This window comes from Phalaenopsis equestris, unplaced genomic scaffold (assembly GCF_001263595.1).
Source record: "Phalaenopsis equestris unplaced genomic scaffold, ASM126359v1 Scaffold000022, whole genome shotgun sequence".
In the NCBI taxonomy this organism is placed as follows: Eukaryota; Viridiplantae; Streptophyta; class Magnoliopsida; order Asparagales; family Orchidaceae; genus Phalaenopsis; species Phalaenopsis equestris.
Genome location: NW_018164464.1, coordinates 733439 through 754446, shown reverse-complemented (window position 1 = coordinate 754446; position 21008 = coordinate 733439). Strand labels below are relative to the sequence as shown.

At 31.1% G+C, this 21008-nt stretch overlaps 1 protein-coding gene across 1 annotated transcript; it reads right to left on the bottom strand.

The window, feature by feature from the left end:
- Positions 1–2055: 2055 nt before the first annotated feature.
- On the bottom strand, positions 2056–18160 carry LOC110018498 (E3 ubiquitin-protein ligase CHIP-like). Its single transcript, XM_020715834.1, has 8 exons — positions 17801–18160; positions 17497–17564; positions 17324–17387; positions 11787–11858; positions 3926–4059; positions 3405–3558; positions 3215–3325; positions 2056–2612 (listed from the first exon to the last, which is right to left on the bottom strand). Exons 1-8 carry the CDS (start codon positions 18056–18058, stop codon positions 2487–2489), a joined length of 987 nt encoding a protein of 328 aa, XP_020571493.1. The 5' UTR covers positions 18059–18160; the 3' UTR covers positions 2056–2486.
- Positions 18161–21008: the final 2848 nt, after the last annotated feature.

Genomic DNA, 21008 nt, shown 5'->3' with positions numbered 1-21008 from the left:
CCATATTCTGATATAATTGTGGTGATAGTTTAGCCAATCAAGATTCAATACTTGCACTGATAGGGCTTATTGAGCATGTCCATCAACTCTCTGAAGACTCGCTCTATCGGCTCGACGTCAATCAATTATTGTGTATAAGTTGATGCAGGACTCAATTTGATACGTGCCACTGCCAACTAATCAGAAAAATAATGGTCCCCGAAATCTCTACGCCATATGGATTTAAGTTAAAATCCTACTTAAATTTGTTAGCATATAGTCTCTTAGACAATTATGTAAATTGCCCTAAACATTTTATAAGAACTTTACCATGAAAATTAAAAAATTTGTCATAATTGAATCTTTTACTGGGAAAGAAAAAAAATAAAAACAGCAAAAGTTACTAAAAAATTTAATCTTGATAATCCTAGAAAAACTAAATAGTTCAAATAAAAAGTTAATTTGCATAGCTCTTAAAAATTTTATATTTTCTTAGTAATATTGAGTCAAAAGTTAATAAATTTTGATTTCATGACATTGTTCATCAAATCAACCTTCCCATGCATATCAGTAACTCCAAGATGCAAATGCTTTCTCAACTAAGGGTGTTCTGCAACTTTAAAACACTTAAAAACTAGCTGGTGATATAGACAACATGAAATTAAACTTTTTGGCAGAACTTGACTGTCGTTATCTTAAAAAAATTTCTAGACAGAGACAATAGACTCATCTAATTTTTTTTTTTAAGATTTACATACATACCACTCAATTCTAATATGTTTACATATCTAACACCTAAACTTCCAATTTTACATGCATACCATCATACACTTTTCAGAAGTTGAAATGGTGGCATTTTTTTGTGATAGGAAAATTTTAGGTATAAATATCAAAAGCAAAGTTTGGGCATTAGATATGTAAATACATAGGAATTGTGTGGTTTATCTGTAAATGAAACTTTTTTTTAAAACAATAGTGAAATCTGCATCCCAAATGTCGCATTACTTGACTGCATACAACTAAATCATCTACTCCTCGGATGACAATATAATTTTTGCCCACTTCGATCACATTCACCAGATCACATTCACCAGATACATCACTTTATGCATTGCCATCAACAACATCAAGCTGTCTCGCCCATCAACATCAGATCACCTCCTGGATCCACGTTAAGTTCCATCCCAGCCCAACATGAAATCGCCTACTTCGCTGATAACAGCTAGATGAGAGTACATACATCGACTCACCTCCGTCCCCGAAATCACAGTCCCCACCCGTCTACTCTCACAATATTAAGGTATTTCACCATTACAACCACGAAAGCATCAACCATAGTCCCAATACTACTGACTAAATAACAATATGATCAAGGGAAAAACATCAAGGGATATATATATTGATTTTAAGGGAGTGTTTATAGCTTGAGTTTCTTTAAGATGTAATTTTCAAACGCTAGAAATAAGATAGATTTTTTAGCATGCACAGATAGTTTATAGGGATCATACCTTTTTCATCAAGCCAAGCCCAATTATTGGTATCACTCATGAATCTTGAGGTAGCTCAAAAAAAGATTGATATGGCACTCAATCCTAGACAAAATATCAAATTAGAAAACAAACAAGCTCAAAATTAATGCAAAAACGCCCTCAATAGATCTTTTATGACACATTCATGACACAATCATCTAATTCAAACGTTTGAAGGCCACCAAAACAACTAATTCCATATGCACCAGGCCAATCCTCCCTGAGAGCATCAACAGTGAATCACAGTGACATTTCGAAAATAGTATGATTTTCATGTGCTTATTTTGTGAAATCTGTGACAAAATGCACCTCTTAAAAACAGTAAGTCATTATCATTATCATATAAGTAAACCAAGCCAAAGATGGCAAATTTTCTTAAAACCGCTCCTTCAAATTCAAAAGTTGAAGCTTTGCTCTATCACAACCACCAATGCACAAATGAAATCAAGCTATATGATAATTAGTCTCCTATCAGATAAATATAATCGGAATCATACTACCAAATACATACAATTGGAATCACAGCATGTTTTAAGAACAAAATATTTGTCCAGAAATTTTGTGGTAAAAGATTAAGACAAAGCGCTAATTTGCTTGGCAGGATCAACAATAAACAATTCATATAAGCTAGTGAAGACAACAATATACAGTTCTGATACGACCATACATTGGCACAAGATATAATTTATGAAAACTGGGAGTTTTTTTCTTCCAGGTGACATTTTTGGATAGTTCCAATTCAAATAAAATAGAATATGTTTGATATATAAACTAAACAGATGTATCACTAAACTGAACTATACCACGCTGTACAAACAAGTCACGGAGGGTTGTTAGAACACAAAGATCACATAACAATGCTATTACAAAATAAAAAAAAAATTAAAAAAATGGAATATGATGAATTATTGGCTAAAATTAAAAAAGGTGCAAATAATAATAATAACAAAAATTTCACCTCTCCCTGTTAAAAGCATATCAGCTCATCCTGTAGGCCCAACCGTGCTTCTCCAGGTATCCTCGAACTGCCTCCTTGATGGCAAGGTTGGGTATCAATTGGTGACTACTAAGTGGCTCTCTTGTTATTGGATCAAACTTTCCCATCTGCAACCAGATCAACAAATTCTAGTAAATTCGGAACATATTCAGGAAATTTATACACGTTTCTTAAATGCAATAGTTGGATTGGGTTGACCCGCCAACTCGACATTGACCTGCTAACCTAAAATTGAATCTAAATTGACCAGCCAATCCAAACTGAGCCGAGATTGACTCAAAATCGACCCAAATTTGAGCTTAGTGTTAAACTAGTTATACAAGTCGGGTTCAGATCGACAGGTTTAAGGTGGGTAGGGTTCGGATTGGACTTTCTAATCCGTTTATTATTCGAGTCAGATTCTGCTTAAACAATTTCGAATCGTGTCAATTTTGAGTCGTGTCAATTTCGGGTCAGAACTGCACCCGAACCGTGCACCCAATTTGATACCGCTACCCTAAGGGCAGGCCAGTCCAAGAAAAAAGTGTGAACTGACTTGCAAGCTCTGTTCCAAAGACTCAATTTGTCATAAATATTGGATTTTAGTGAGCACTAATCACAATTCTACTGCATAACTAATTGTGATATGTTGGCATTGTTTACAGGGGCATGTGCATAGAGATTTGCTAAGAAAATTAAAACGTTGATTTTCATGTCAAAATCATGAAACCTTTTGAAGGTGATCAAGTAGCGCTCTCCTTTCATAGGTAATGCCACTTGGGGTGATGACAGGATCCCAGAAAATTTCGAGTGTTATTTTGCAACAAAGGTAATCAGGAACCTGAAATAAAACATTCCAATTTCATTTAGTTGAATTTATACTTCTAATGCTGAAAATAGGAAGAGTATTGCATTCACACTTCTTTCAGGACATCATCCTCAGCAGCTTTGTTAAAAACTTCCTTCAGCATTTCAAGTTGATCTACGACATCTTTTGAAACCTCCTTAATTTCATCTTCAGATTGATGTCCATCAAGAAAATGATGCTCCAAAAGAGCTTTTTCACACGTATCCCTGAAGAATGGAGGACAAGTTATAGGTTATAAAAAAGAAAGATTTACATACATACTGCTCAACTCCTATGTATTTACAAGTTTAAAACCCCAATTTCAATGTTTACATATATGCCACCTTATATGCATGAAAAATATATATTTCACCTTTTAAATTAAAAAAAAAAAGTGGTTTTTTTATATGCTATGAAAATTTTGAGGGGTATAAATGCAACAAAATAAAATTTAGGTGTTAAATATGCAAAAACATAAGATTTGGGTGGTATGTATGTAAATGCCCCAAAAGAATAATAATAAATTCGTATGTTAAAACGAAAATACTGAACTGAGGCGCTTTTCAGTCACTTGATAAAAAAAAATTGACCTACTTCAGTGTCTGCAACTGCCATGTTCGCTTGCTGGATAAAAGTTCCCATTCTTTGTACTTCCATTTGGCAAGTTCCTGCCAAATATCCTCAGCCAAGCAGCCGGGAGGCTTCGCAGCCCTTCCAAGTTCAAAAGCCTGTATTTGGAGAAGAATACAACTAACGGCTTTTTACAGATTTTGTGTTTCATAATATAATGCTAGAGTGCCTGCGCATAATTTATAACTAGCAGGCAACACTTATAGGATGCACAGAGTATATGCATAATTAATATTTTCTGATAAAATGGCTACATATTTTACGAAATAAACTCTCTGTGACAAAAGATTAACACTGGAATAATCCCTCCCCAAACCTAGCATTTTTAGTCTCCTGAATTGGGTACTGCCTTTGATGCAAAAACACCATATGTGATTCTAGTATTCTGGAAAGTTGCATTTAAAATTTAGCATTAGATGGCTTCATCAAAGTTCAATCCAAAGCGTTCAGCTTCCGCTTAATAGCACGAAAGATTACAATTGGATTAAAAAAAAAAAAATCAATTCCTTGAGACCTTATAAATAAAGTGTTAAAAATCATTGGTCCAAAAAATTTTTAATTATAAAATTTAAATCAGTTAGTGTGTCTATGTGAAATGTAGTATATTTTCATGTGTTACAAAAATATATATATAAAATAATAATAATAAAAATTATGAATGTTTATTTTTTCATAGAAAAATAAATTTATTAAGCATCATATAAAAGTATTATTCATGTAATTTAAATTTAATTGTCATTTTTTAATTAAAAATATTTGACAATTTAATAGAGGCATTTCTGGTAAAAAAATGAGGTAACTACTCAACAAAATTCAATTAAAATATTATATCTTATTTCAGTATCACATGAAGGAGTACATAAGAACACTCAAGAAATCAAAATATAATATGGATCACAGATACACCTTTGCTCACACCCAAAAAAAATTCAAAGCTCTAATACCTTAAAGATTGATTTGCTCTACAAGTGACGAGAATATCAACATAGATTTGTTGGTCCGAATCTAGGACGTCGTTGGCTAGTGAAATGCCTAGACTAGGAGGAACGCAATCGAACAAAGACCGGCCCTAGTACTTTCAAGATTGATTTCTTTTGAAGATGACAATATCACTCAAATTTATTGGACCGAAGCTAGGAGGTCATTGGTTGGTAAAATGCACAAATTGGGAGGAACGCACTTGAAAAAGAACGGTAACCTTAATACCTTGAAGACTGATTTCCTCGGAAGGTGATGAGAATATTGCTCAAATTTTAGGGCTCATAGCTACGAGGTCGGTGGGTGAAATGCATGAGAGAATTAAACTAGAGGAACACTAAGAAAATCCTATATCATAAAAGAGAAGTCGAAGATCTGCAATAATATTTGGAAAGCCCAAGTTTTCTTATTTCAAGTCGGGTTTATGTCGAGCTCAATTTCAAATGTTAACACAACTATGGAGTCCAATAAGGTCACACAAATTGGGAGGAATGCAATTGAAAAAGATCAGTAACCTTAATACCTTGAAGATTGATTTCCTCTGAAGGTGACGAGAATATTGCTCAAATTTTACGGCTCATAGCTACGAGGTCGGTGAGTGAAATGCATGAGAGAGAATTAGTGGAGGAACACTAAAAAATCCTATATCGTAAAAAGGAGGACAAAGTTCTGCGATAATATTTGAAAAGCCCAAGTCGTATTCCTTATTTCGAGTCGGGTTTATGTCGAGCTTAATTTCAGATGTTAACACAACTATGAGGTCCAATAAGGTCGACCACATGTCATTATTTTATTGGACCTTGAACGTCACTATATGTCCGGACTCTAGACGTAATATTTTCTCTTTTATTGACAATGCCAAAGAAATACACAGATTAATGGTGAAAGTGAAATTAAAAATTAACTTAAGATTTATCATAACTAGTATCATCTCTGTCTTCTCATATTCTTATGATTATGTCTCTTTGCCTCTATCTAATTAAGTATTAGTTTATTAATTAAAAAAAGAAAAAAAGAAATAAAAAAATTAATAAACTACAAATAAAAAAAATCATCGATTATCAAATAAAAATATTCAATTATTAAGCAATAAACAAATAATTCATTAATTAATATTTATTCATTAGATATTATATGATTATGATTGAAATCGTGAAATAGATTTTTTATTACTTAATAAATAAATATATATTTTTACATAATTCATAACTTTTTTAAATTTCGGCTTATCAAAATTTATTATTAATTAAATTCTCATATTCAATGATGAATAATTGATAATTAATAAACTAATATTTAATTAGTAAAAAAATAAAACAAAAAAATGATGAATATTAAATAATGGTTACACTTCAACTGGAAATAAAAAAAAATTGTTAAAATGAACTTTTGACAAAATAATGCAAGAAAATAAGATTGTTAATAAAATAAAAATTTAAAGCATTAGCAATAAAAAATTTAACTCAACAATTAGGATTAAAAAAACTCAATATGATAATGATAGAAGCACAAGTATATTGAATTTATAATACGAATCTTAAAGTAATATAACAATATATTAAAATTTAGTTGAGAATAATAATTAACAAAAAAAGAAATGCAGTTAAACAAAGACAAATCAAAATTAATAAAAGATCAGATAAGTAGAGATATAAACTTTAACCAAATAAAAAATGAAATGTAGTTAAGCAAAAACAAATCAAAATTAATGCAACATAAGATAATTAGAGATATAAAAATTTAATTAAAAAAACATAATATAATAAGAATGAAAGAACAATCTAATGTATAATAAAAAAATCAATGCTCCTCTTTTTTATAATAATAGACTAATTGTATATAAAAGTGTTAATGATTCTCTCCAAATTGAATTCTAGTCATCCAAAATCTAACAATACATATTAATGAATAAATTATGTTCTCAATAATTAATTAATAAGTATTTATTCTTTCATAATACATTAATATTTCAATTCCAACTTCTCAATTTTTTTTTACTATTTAAATTATCATATTAACTGTCAAATAAATATTAATTAATGAATTAATATTCAATTAAAAAAATCTAAAATGCATAATCATAAGAATACGAGAAGATAATCTTACTATTATTTTAAAAATGATTTGTGATATCTCCCAAATGGAATGCTAGCTTTTTATTTTAATTTGATTTTATGCTTTCAATCATATTCATCTAATATCTAATAAATAAATATTAATTAATGAATTATATTATTATTACTTAATAAATGAATATTTATTTTTTTCATAAATAAAGAATTTTTAATTTCTAATTTATTAAAAATATTTCACTGTTTAATTTATTATATTAATTAACAAATAAATTAATTAATCAATTAATATTTAATTGAATAGAAGTCAAAGAGATATAATCAAAAGAATATTAAAAGACAAAGATGACATTGATCACAATAAATTCTCACTTCCCTCAATCCTAAGTTCTTCTTTCCACTAGTGATCAATACATATATTTTAGCATTACCATGAAAGATCCTCTTTTCAATAAATTCTAACTTCCCTCAACCCTCTATTTTCTTTTAAATGTTAATATTATTCTTTTACATTTACCATATTGAATTTTTTTATTTTTGTTAAAACTTGTTTCTATTTAGTCATATTTCGCTTATTTTTTTATTATTATTCTCAACTCAAATTGAATTAATAATTATATTATTTTAAGCTTTGAATTATATATTCAATATGAATTCTGTTTTTATCATTATCATATTAATTTTTTTATCCTAATTATTAAAATCATTTTATATTGCTAATACCTTAAATTTTACTCCATTACAAATTCTTCGTAATTATATATTCAATATGAATTCTGTTTTTATCATCATCATATTAAATTTTTTTTATCCTAATTATTAAAATAATTTTATATTGCTAATACATCAAATTTTACTCCATTACAAATTCTTTGTATCTTGTATTTTTTTGGTCGAAAATTAATTTCAATTTTTTTTTCAATTGACACGTATCCATTATCTAATAATCATCATTCTTTTCGTTTTTGTTCTTTAACTAATATAGCATTTAGTTAATTATATTAACATAATACATGTCATTTGCATTTTACTTAAAAAGGCATATCAATACGAATTGTGTTTTTATCATTATCATATTAAATTTTTTATCATAATTAATAAATTTATTTTATATTGCCAATACATTAAATTTTACTCCATTACAAATTCTTTGTATCTTGTATTTTTTTTGTTGAAAAGTCATTTCAATTTTTTTTTCAATTGACATGTATCCATTATCTAATATTCATCATTCTTTTAGTATTTGTTCTATAACTAATATAGCATTTAGTTAATTATATTAACATAAAACATGTCATTCGTATTTTACTTAATAAGGTATATCAACATCTATTTGCATATTCTTTAACTTGAAATAATAATAATAATAATATATAATAAAAGAGTAATGTTTTGATAATCTAGCATGTAGTTAATATTTAGCTATCTTCTGTAATAACACAAATCAAAATTTAAATTTGATATTGTAATTCAAAAATATTATCATTTTTTTAATTATCCAATTAGTTTCTGATTTAAATTTTATAATATTCATAAATCTATTAATGAAAAGTTTGATAGCTATTTAATTTAACTTCATTTTCCTTTTAAAATAATATGACAAACAATTAAGTATCAATTTAAAAGTAAAAAAAATTGAATGAAATTTAACACATAACGATATATTTGGAATCCAAGTTTGGAATGCCAAATTTTAAAATTTTGAATACAAAAGCATTATGTTAAAACTCTTTTTCTAATTATCATCACTTCACTTCTTAATCAAAGATATCTTTTTATTTACCATAAATATAATTTATTATTTTTAAAATTTATGTTATCTAAGTAATTTACATTCTAATCTTTAACTTAATAATTTAAATTCTTAATCATTTATAAAATTTATATAAGTGTAGTACATATACCATTATTAGATTGTCAAATATTTATAATTAAACAAAATGATTTAATTTACATTAAATAAAATAAATTTAAATAACATGAAAGATATAATTTCTATGCTGCAAAATAACTTCATTTGCTATTTAAAAAAAATGTTCATAATACATATATATGAAAATATCACATTTCCAAAAGATATACATTCATACTCTTTTAATTTTATAATAAAGATTTTCTTGAATCAATTAAGTTTTGTTTCTAAGGTCTCAATTGCTCGTTTCCAATATATGTATTTTTTCATTATTGAATTATAAATTATACTAATTATATTTTATCAATCATAACTTTCAAATAAATATTTAATTTATTCATTAATATGATATTCTTCTAATTAGTTATATTAGTAAATTTATTCTTTTGATCATTTTAGTTTAAAATTATTAACATCAAAATAGTAAAAAAAATTCCTAATTTTCTTTTAAAATTTCATTCACATGCACTTTATGCGTGTGGAATTACAGTAATAATAATAATAATAATAATAATAACAGTATACAACAAAAACAACAGCAACAATAACAACAACAAGCATATATCCTACTAAATGGGGGCAACTACATAAATACTTGTTTCTCCATTGTGTCCTATTGCGTGTGTATTTTCATTTAATTTAATAAATTAAGATTATTTTTTATACGACATGCCCCAGTCTTTTTAGGTCTACATCTACCTTTCTTAACATAAGTCAAATCAAGGAAATCTACTCTCCCAGTCAGATCATCAAATGGTCGACATTTAATATGACCAAACCATCTAAGACAACTCTCTCTAATTTTGTCTTACCACTGGAAGTACGCCAATCATTTCACGGATACATTCGTTTCACAATTTTTCTCCAAGTGTCAAGCCACTCATCCACCCAAACATTCTCATCTCAGCAACACTTAACTTAGTTTTATGCTTCTCTTTTATAGGTCAACATTATGCATCATAGAGAATCGCAAATCTCACCACCATCTTATAAAATTTTCCTTTCAAGTCTAAACAGTACTTTTTTTATGCATTCCTCCACTTGAACCATCCAACTTAAATTCTACTAATAACATCCCCATCTATATCACCATCAATTAGCTATACCAACCATTTCACAGATACATTAATTTTGAATTTTGTCTCCAAGTGTCAAGCCACTCATCCACCTAAACATTCTCATCTCAGCAACATAGTTTTATATTTCTCTTTCATAGGCCAACATTTAGCACCATAAATTATTGCAAATCTCACCACCATCTTATAAAATTTTCCTTTAGGTCTAAGCGGTACTTTTCTATCACACAATAGGCCCGATGCACTGCAAACATCCCCATCTATATCACCATCATTTAGAACAATAGAACAAAGATATCTAAAATATCCACTCATTTTAATGATTTGATCACCCATTGTTACAACTCTATCATTAGATGTACTACTGCTAAAATTACATTCCATGTATTCAGCTTTAGATCTACACAAACAAAGGCCTTTAAAATCTAATATAGACCTCCATAATTCAAGTATTTCTTTAACTCTTTCTCTAGTCTTATCCACAAGAAGGATATCATCAGCTAAAAATATACACCATGATACATCCTACTGTAAATGTCCCGTAAAGCATCACTAATTTAAGCAAAAAATATATGGGCATAAAGTCAATTTCTGATGTAATCCAACTGAAATAGGGAAATACATGTTCAATCTTCCTTCTGTTCAAACACAAGTAACAGCTCTAGCATACTGTGGGCTCCAAAAATTTGAAAAGGCCCTCGGGTTCTCGTCGAGAGCTTAACACGGTTTACGTTCTGAGTCAAATTTTCAAAAGGCAGATGAGATAGTAGATAAAACACCATCCAGAGATTTCGCCCTTCTGCGAAATTTTCAAGATCTGGGATTCGAGTTTTCTCATAGACGTAACCTCCTATAGTTAATTACACATTCTGATAACAAGAAACCATTTTCAATTAAAGCTAGTCATTAGGTGCTAAGTTTTCAGACTTAACATATAGTAGCAGCAAAATTGAGAATTTAAATAATAAAAATTATCATCGTGAGCTTAAAGCGAATGGTGGGGGAAACGACGAGGAACCCGATCAAGATCCCATGGTTATGTCATCCCGAGTTGTTAGGTCTCCGGTCTACTTAGTTAGCAGAGGTAGTCGGCCCAGCCTAACCGAAGGATCCTGGTCAGAAGCTACAGGTTGTTTCGTCCAATGGTACCTTGAAGGGGTGAATGTTTATCTAAGGGGACTAATCAAAGTCGAACTTAGCTTACAGTGAGCTTTCTGTCCAAATCCATTATCATTTTTGTCATAGGTATTTAATTCTTAAAAATAATAACATGTAACGATCAATTACATATTGATTTACAAATCAAATCAAGGAATTCATGGCATGTTGCCTTTTTCTATCTCTGATTTGCTAGTCAGCCAAACTAAGACTAACTTGCACATTTTGGTCACCCTACCCTCTCTTCAAAAATAAAGTTTACCCACTCTAACTAATCCACCTGAAACAACATTACCTTGTCTTAGCAACCATTTAGTTAGAAGTCAAATATGGTAAAAGTGATAAGTGGACGAATTGGAAGTGTGAAACAATTGAATTTTCAACAAGCCTTGTCCTACTCATTCTATTAAAAGAATGTTATCCTGTCCAATTGACGACAGTACCCATAGCATTTTTTCGTGAAATTAGGTATTCCATGTTTAGAACCAACTTGGTTTTTTGATAGAATAAACTAAACTGGAAACACGACTATCCAACAATAATAAATAGAAAATTAATTATACATTTAAAATAAATAAATTAGAGATAGACAACAATGAATATCATAAGAGCGTGTGAATTATACTGACCTTCTCTAATTCCTTGATTCCTCCTGTATAATCTCCCCTTTCTAAAATTGTGATCCCCAACATATAATGGGCCTGTTAAATAAAACCATTAAAACCGAAACATGCTACTTGGATCAGCTAAAGAAAGAACTAGGCTATACAAATATGAACTGCAGTTCGAAGAGAACTCATTTTTATATTAAAACTTCAAATATGTTCACTGATAACCAGGAGCACAAAAATATTTTAATAAAATTAAAACGGTATAATTATTATTGCGTTTCACACAATAAAAGTTGGAATCAGAGTGAAAAGGATAACTGAGCAACTTAACAGCAAGTTAGAGCAAAGTTATTATGCTATCAAAATAAAACGGATCCAAAACTAAATAAGAAATTGTTATCTGAATATTTTAAAACATCTCATCTCGCCAAATCAATTGCACTATGCTGCTGTAACTCATCCAAACAAACAACCTTCTAGAGACTAAAATAATATGCTTTAATGCACTTTGAGGAAAATAAACATGAACAGGTGTGAAATGAGAAGAGAACGGTATAAAACATTCAACTATTTTCTTCTAGGCTTTGTTGAGAAACCTATTCCTAGAGAGTTGATTAACATTACTTAACAAAATTGGAGAAGGTATGCCTATGATATTGAGGATCGGGAAATAGATGACTGACTGAGAAAACATGTACTTGTGAAAAGAAAAGAAGAATCATTAACTGAGAAAGCGTAATTAATTTTAATGGTTTGGAAAAAGGATGGGGATGTAGTTTTGGAAAAAAAATGAAAAGGACTAGAGGAGGTGAAACGTGAAACAGAATACAAATAAGGATAAATAACAATGTTTGGTTTGGGTTAGGAGCCCACAAAATAGTAGTTTTGCTTTTCAGCTAAATCCAACAATTTTTTCTTACTCCCATTTAGGACGCATAACCCATATTAGATGGCCAGATCTTTTGAGTGTTGACCGAAGCATTACATCGTGAAAACAACCAAATCCCCTAATCACTCAAAAAAAGTTGCCCCTACTTTCGAGCATCCACGAAGTGGACTCGGAAATAATTTTCTTTGGGGAGTTTGAAATTTTCTACAAGTGCAAGCACTCATAGTTAATTACCCTGCCCATTCCTAAGAGAGCACTCTCAATTAAAAAGGTTACTTTGGCTTAATTTTAAATTTAAATTTGATAATTATGTTTGAATTTAGTTGAATGGAAAATATTGCTGTAATCATCAATGTTCTCACATTTGAATATCTTAAACATGGCCCTACATGTGCCAAGACAATATCATCAAAATACCAAGTGTCTCGTCGAATCATTTCTCTCGTCGAATCATCAAAATACCAAGTGTCTCGTCGAATCATTTCATGAAGATCCTTCCCATTCTTGGGAAGACCTTTTGTATTGTAAGGTTGCATTTCTCAGGGATTCTATGCTGAACTCAAGCATTGTTTCTCAACATAGTCCTTCCAATCTCCCCATGAACTATCTTAATCTTGGAAATAACATCCAAATAAGCTACTTGTCACTTTATGTAGGGATTCCAAGGAGAGCAATGGTGCATTAAAGACAATATTCAATGCCACCGCCATATCCCTTTTACAAAAATTTAATCCCTTGTAATTTCCATATGATGATAATTCACAGTGGCTAAGTTACCGTTGCACAAACATATTAATCGTTGCATATAATGATGCCCCAATATATTACCGGTTAGAGCACAAATTGACTGGCTCATAACTTCCATAGGATGATTACAACTTCAAGATCAAAGCTGTCATAGTGGAAACCAACATTAATGATAGCTTTCTTCATAAAACCCCTTAACAAATTTTAAGTAGAGATATGTTAAAAAAAAGCATTACCTGTGGTGGCTTTGAGGATCTGCAATTTTCTGAAGTCCTCTTCTACCTCTTTTATATTACCTTTATACTTCTCTCGTATAATGGCAAATGTCTTATAACACTAAAAAAATAATAGTAAGCTCTAACCAATGTATTGCCATGGCGGATGTAAGTCGAGATTGAAGCACTTCAAAAATTCTCCATTTTTTGCTCTTTATTAGGTTTTTGTCTGCTCTATTCTCTCTCCCTCCAGGTGTTAATTACATAACTTTGGGCATAGAGAATTCTTCTTATCTTTTTGGACATCTGTGGAACTCTCTTATTGCCACCCCAAGTAAGCCGACTTTTCATTGTTCACATTTGACATGTTCTATGGGAAGTTAGCATTACAACATTGTGAAAAGATAGATAAGGGGGACCGGGTGCTAAGATAGCTCAGCAGCACAGTCTCAAATATCTAATAGAGTTTCTTCTACTTTGTAGGAGGACTTGCCACTTTTGAACTAAATATTGCAAACTATGATATGCTTGTCTTCTGAAACACATACAAAGAAACCAAAGTGCTTTCCTACATCAAAACTTATGAGTCCTATGTTTATAAATCAACACTTAGTAGTCTAGTGATCTCTTACAAGTTGGGAGGTCAACCCAAAAAAACTCTGAGCAAAACAAGCATCTATGGTGGGGTTCTCTAAGAAAAGATGCATTCTCAAATGCACAATAAGTCTAAAGGTTATATGAAAACAACTATGATTATGAGTCCAATCAAAGGGGCTTCCTAATTGTACGTGCCACATTTGCCAACAACAAGATGTTCAGAAGAACTCACATCTTTTTTCATTTTTCAAGCAACCAATCACAATTGTTTGGGTACAAGGTATGTCAACATTCATTTGATCGCCCTTGTTAATTGGCACAACCAACAAGGAAATGCAAAAAATTGCTCTCGCCTATCTTTAACTCAATTAGTGCTACCTTCGACAAAACTTATTCATGTTGAAAGCTACTTTATCAAGACTTGTAATGTAAGCCAGCAGCCAAAGAACCCACTAAGACTAAACTACAAGACTGTGCAACCCCACTTGTGCCAGAATCTAACAAATATGGTATTCATAGTGTGATTTCTCAAAGGGAGTCAAGAAAGAGTGACATTGATGATTCTTCAAGAGATATGTTAGCTAGTGGGGTTAAAGGACTTCACTTAAGTAATCATTTAGAGCATCAAATAACTTACGCTATCATCCACCATCAGCCATCACACTGAACAAGATTTGTCTTCGCCTAACCATCCATTCCACCACTATAGTTCCCCGCCAAAGGATATAACTTTCACTGCTTCACGATTACTTCAAACTAACTATAACCGTGGAGTGTCACATGTCAGCCACTTGGGTCCTCTCATCTACCAATGTCAAAAAACCCAAATAGCCTTCTTGGTATTGTTATATACAGTTGGTAATAAAGGGATAATTTATTGCTAGGATTAAGCATGTATAGATTTTTCTCACAACCCAAGCCTTGCCACACCTCTACTTCAACCGCCTGCGACAAAGCCACACCACCCTCCCTAGCTTAAAAACCTAAATTCAAAATTACACATGAAAATGCACATCAGCAACCAAGACAAGATCTACTTAAAGAGATCAAATAACAACTCTCAAACAATCAGGGAACAAAAAGCCTGAGCAATTTCATAAAGCTCATTAAAAACTTGGCTTACATATGTAGTGGAAGGTGACCATCACTAGGACTATCATGGTCCCTTGTGATCTAAAAGCTAATCAATAAATGTTAAAACCATTTCTTGAACATAAAAATCCACTTGATGAACTCACATCAAGACCATAGCTTGCAGTGGCTCCTCAAGTTTATCTCACATTCTTTTTATTGTCTCCAAACAAGTGTTATGATTATTAGTCTTAGCAATATCTCCAGTAAATAAAATTTAGTTATTCTCACTCTACTATTCACTGGTTCGTTTTTAAAAATTCCTAGCTTGGTTCCTCATTTAGCGCATGCATGTGTAGCCAAACCGGATAAAAATGTCGACTCAAGTTCATGCAAGCCCTATCTAATTAATTTTTATTTTAAGTTCTTCACCACCTTATGTTCACCATCATATTCATGTATCCTGATAACTCCAGGCTATCATTGGTTACACCTGCACAGCTCATCCCAACAAGTAGTATCAAATTCTAGACTAGAACAATTAGCTCTTTGGCCCTCCTCGCTAGACATTTGACATTTGATCGTGTAGGTCAAATGCTCTTATCAACGACCTAAGACCAAGGTCACGGCCCTCATTATTCTATAAGTAGGGCAATGCGAGATACTCTTTAACCACCAAATTCCTAAAACCACAAACATGAGAAGATTTGACTAGCAAACAAAGCTAAAAATTAATGATAAAACTTGTGATGAAATTAAGTCATCAATTAGTACATCGATTAGGCTAATCAATCATCAAATTAGTATTAAGTTTACAACTATTTTTAATTAAGAGTTGTTGCATTGATCAAGTTAAGATATATCCTAATCTCGATCAATAGACCTAATTTAGTTCATATTAAGTTAATTAACACTTAATCATAAGAACTAAATAAGCCCAAATTTTAAAATTCTAATCAAGCAATTTAGCTTTAATTAGGATAATTAGGCCTTAATTACTATTGAATGTCATAGCATACAATTTCAACCAAATATAACCAAGGGATTAATCAATTAAGGAAAGTTGGAGGAAACAGCAGAAACAATGCTTAAAACATCAAAAACAATTTTGAGGTTTGGCATAGGTGTTAAGGTGATAACATCAATTGAACCTCCAGTAATAATAGCAACGAAAGTAACACCAGAAATAGGACCAGCCATATTAATTCGCGCAAAGTTGCATTTGCCGAATTAAATTATGCATTGAGATTCATGATAAAAATTAACTTAACACTGGCCATAAACAAATTTTCAATTCTAGTCAATGTTATCAGTGTTCAACCAGCAAAATAACTCAATTCCGCTTTAGTTTCATATCTATGCCTGCCTAGCTTATGCCAAATAAAAAATTGTTTAAACAAGCCAATGATTGAATTACACAATAAAGAATGCATTTCGACCTTTGTTTTTAAATTAGGTTTTTTTATTTTTTGTTCTATTCTAATTTCCTTTAACCAAACAAACCGGAAAAAAAAAAACTAAACTAAAAATTTTAAAATTAAATGTTTTCGTAAATGAACCGTTTATACCAAATTAATTTTTAGTACGATCGGTTCGGTTTTATCAAAATTTAAATTGGTTTGGTTTTCCAGATTTCGAATTTCGGCTGCAATAGATTTGACCAATTTAAAAATCTATCCATCTAAACCAACCGAATGCTCACCCCTACCTTCTAGTCCAAAATCAGAACCTGCAGATGACGTTAACCCATACATAATGGCCATAATTCATATTGAGCTACCCCAATAATTGCAATGAAAAGCCCTTGGCCGATTTATTCATCCTAAATTGGTTTATATTAACACATCATGAGCATTATGCATATCTAAAACTTTAACGTTACCTATAAATCTACGGATGAATTTCAATTCCAAGGAACAGCAAACAATGAGAGGCGACGAAGTAACAAAAAGGTTGCCAAGCATATAGCACAACGGTGGAGGAAACGATTCTGTATAACCACAGTGTAAGCAGTCAAACCGAAGAGATGACCTTACCTTAACAGAGCTGCTGTCAAGCTTTATAGCTGTTCTACAATCCTCTTCTACTCGTGTCCAATTTCTAACCAACTCAGCAGAAAACCCAAACTAAAGCATCAATATAGCCATTTAAAAAATTTCCACACGGAAACAAAGGAGGAAATCGAGCTTCCTTTGTTTGTTGCACTTACTTCATCTTATAATAGCACAGCGCCCTATTTGTCCAGTACACAACCACATCTGGGCATAGCGTAATTGCCTAAAACAAAAAATAATAATAATAATAGATTCAGTGAGTTTGCAGATTGGACCACTATCAAATAAAGGTAGAATATCGAACAATCAGTGGTTAAGCACTAAACTAAATTGGAAAAACGCAGAGGATAGCCCCGCTCTACTCGAATGGAACAATGACACAAACAGGAAATCAATCAAGAAGCCATGGAAAGTAAATTTTAGTTCATTCCAATATAAAGATGAGATCGGATGAATAACCTCGGTGTACGCATCGATTGCCGCGTCAAGACGCTCTTTCCATCGAGTTTCCACAGCTCCGCCTGCATGGTGACGCTCACAGGCACCGGTGCCATGTCTCCTCTTAGGTCGCCCGACTTCCTCAATAGATCTCTGTGTCTCTCCCTCGACTGAGAACCGTGGTTGTGCTGATTTCGTATGTGCCGTTCTGTATAAGAAATTGGAATATGTATCGTCGTTCTTGTCCTCCGATATTCTATGGAAGTTTCGAGATACCATGGACGAAGGGCGGAGCAAGAACCGCAGACTGCGTCTGCGTGTGGTAACGGCGGAGGAGAAGAATCGTCAAGGAGATATGGACTGACTTCCAAAAAAACGAAAATTTACATATATCACACAAACACATCACCTAGTTGTTATGCATTTAATAATCTCACACCTAAATTCTCGTTTTTACAAAATCAACCCCCAATCTATGAATAGAAATTTAAATTTCACTGTTAGGGAGTAGTGAAAAGGATAAATTACATTAATGCTGATTTTGTAAAAATGAAAGTTTAGGTGTGAAAAAAATATTACATCAAGGGTTATGATGCAAAACTGTATTATGACTACAATTATAATGTGTCATGTGTACGGTCTGACTCTAATGAATACAAAAAACCAAATAGTTTAATGCATGGACGGACCGTACACGTGATACATTGTGATTAGAGTCCTGATGCAAGTAATATTTTTTCGTAGTTGTGATATGAGTAAATCCATAAAACTTGAGTGCATTGTATGTAAATTTTCAAAAAATAAAAATAAAAATAAATAATTTAAAACAGAGCATGAAAAAGTAAATAAAAATTTTGTGAAGGTATCTTTGAATTTTTTTTTTATATTTATGTATCTAATATCTTAATTTTATATTTTTTTTATATAATATTTTCATTTCTAGATATATAGTTAGGTTTGTATAAAAATTTAATTTTATATAACTCATAGTACATATAATTGAAAGCATGCTAATTTTATAAAAAAATATAAATCAAAACTCTTGACTTAAGAGATATGTTTAGTTTTAAGGGACTTCTATGAGTTAATTAGCAAAAAATTTAAATATATTATTTTGACCCTTTAAACTTAAAATTAATATTTCAACCATCTCTTATTTTATTTCTTTCAAAACATGAATAATCGAACCATCATATTTAAAATTTTGAATGATTGATATGTAAAAACCTCTAGTTTTAAGCAATATGGAATATATAATGTCTTCAGTGACAATAACGACTGCATGTAATTAAGAAATTGTAAATCAAATTAAATCACATCATTTCAATGGTTTAATCCAACATATCTTGAAGATTTGAAGACTTAATTATCTATTTTAGACAAAATACAAGAAATAAAGGGTTCAAATGCTAAATCAAGCATTTACAAATGTACCCTTCTTATTCAAGATGGCCTAAAATGAATTCAAACCATATGAACTCAATGTGTTATTGTGCAATCTTGTTTTTCAAATAATTCTAGAAATTTTCATCAAGTTTTTATTGTTTTATGATTTTTTTTTGTTTTATTTATTTTATTTATTTGTTCAATTAATTTGTAAAATGCAAAAGAAATTCAAATTAACCCATAAAAAATATTTTCTATTATTGGAAAAATCATGGGAGCACACCAAGACAAATCTTAAGTGGCCAAAATTCCATGCAATTATTTTGAATTTTTAATGTGTTTTTTTTTTTTTTGATTTGGATGTTTTAGTTAAATTCATAGATGATTTGATGTTATCTTGTTTTGATTTTATTTTTTATTTATTATCTATATTTTTCTTGAGAATGTGAAATTTTAATTTGTATTTTTAGGATTTTTCTTGAATTAGCTATGTATTTTCAAAGTTTATCCTATTTTCCTAATTTTTTGAAAGGATTTAAATCCTATTTATTTATCTAAACACATGGATCCTACGTGTCTAGCCACGTCAACAAAACACCGTCGCCTCGTCACTGCCATTTTCACGTGCCACTCCTCCATTGGCCATCCAATGATTAGAGGCCACGTCAGATTGATCACATGCGTTGTTCCAAACAGCGCACACACCTCCTTTACTGATTTCAGCCGTGCATTTTTTTTAAAGAAATGGGCGGAGGGACCTGGAACCGATACCTATCAAGAAAATACACAAGATCCTCACAAACCTACAGGATGAATTATCAAATTAACATAACCAAATCCATCATTTTGTCACGACAAAACGATCCTACGTAAAAATCTACTAAAATGCAAGTTTGTTTCACAAAGCTTCAAAACCAAGACCTAAATCTATATTAATATGAATACCTTGATTAGTTAAGGGTCTTCTCGATCCAAAGCTTGTATCACAATCAATTTGATCCCACAAACAGTATCCCAGAGCAAATTGTAAGTTGCAAGAGTTCCTTATAAAAATTCGATCAAGATCATACACCAACCTTGATTAGTGAAGGGTCTTCTTGATCCAAAGCTTGTATCACAATCGATTTGATCCCACAAACAGTATCCCAGAGCAAATTGCAAGTTGCAAGGGTTCCTTATAAAAATTCGATCAAGATCATACACCAAATGGTCAAATAGTTGTGTAGAGAGTTCAATAAGATGGGAATTTAATAAGAAAATGGGGTTGTGCACTTGAGAAATGTGACGCAATGTTTAATAGAGAACTTAATGGATAGACAACGAAATCGTCAAGGTTCTGTTTTGGGACAGCGAATTCAATGGAGAATTGGTGATCTAGGGTTATGGAATCAATGGTAAATGAAAGGGGAGGTTGAATGGGAAAGTTAGGAATTAATTTTGTCATGGCTTTGTCAAGGATTTAAGAGCATTCGATTCTAACCCGAGAAGGTTGGAAATTGTGGCTTGAAATAGGCTTGTTTGGCTTGGCTCAAATTTAAATTTTAGGATGGATTTGAATTGGCAAATGGTGGCTAAGGCCAATTTTGGGTGAATTGTAGTGTAAGCTCATGGCCAATGGGAAGGCTTAACTGGGGTGGCTTTGGTTTGGAAAGGTTCAAAGCTTGGATGGGTGCGTGGGCGGGTAGAAATTTTGATGGAATTAATTTTATTTTGAAAATTATGGTGATTTAAAAAATTAAAGAAATTTGTGTTGTGATTTTGAGTGATTTGTGAATAATTTAGTAAATGAAACTTAATTTTTAAAATTTTTATTATGATTATGAATGCTTTTAGGTAAAAATTT

Coding starts and splice junctions, on each gene's coding strand:
- LOC110018498 (XM_020715834.1), bottom strand. CDS start 18,058: ATGGTATCTCGAAACTTCCATAGAATATCGGAGGACAAGAACGACGAT. Junction 17,565..17,800: donor CAATCGATGCGTACACCGAG/GTTATTCATCCG, acceptor TTTTTGTTTTAG/GCAATTACGCTATGCCCAGA. Junction 3,326..3,404: donor AGGATGATGTCCTGAAAGAA/GTGTGAATGCAA, acceptor GTTTTATTTCAG/GTTCCTGATTACCTTTGTTG.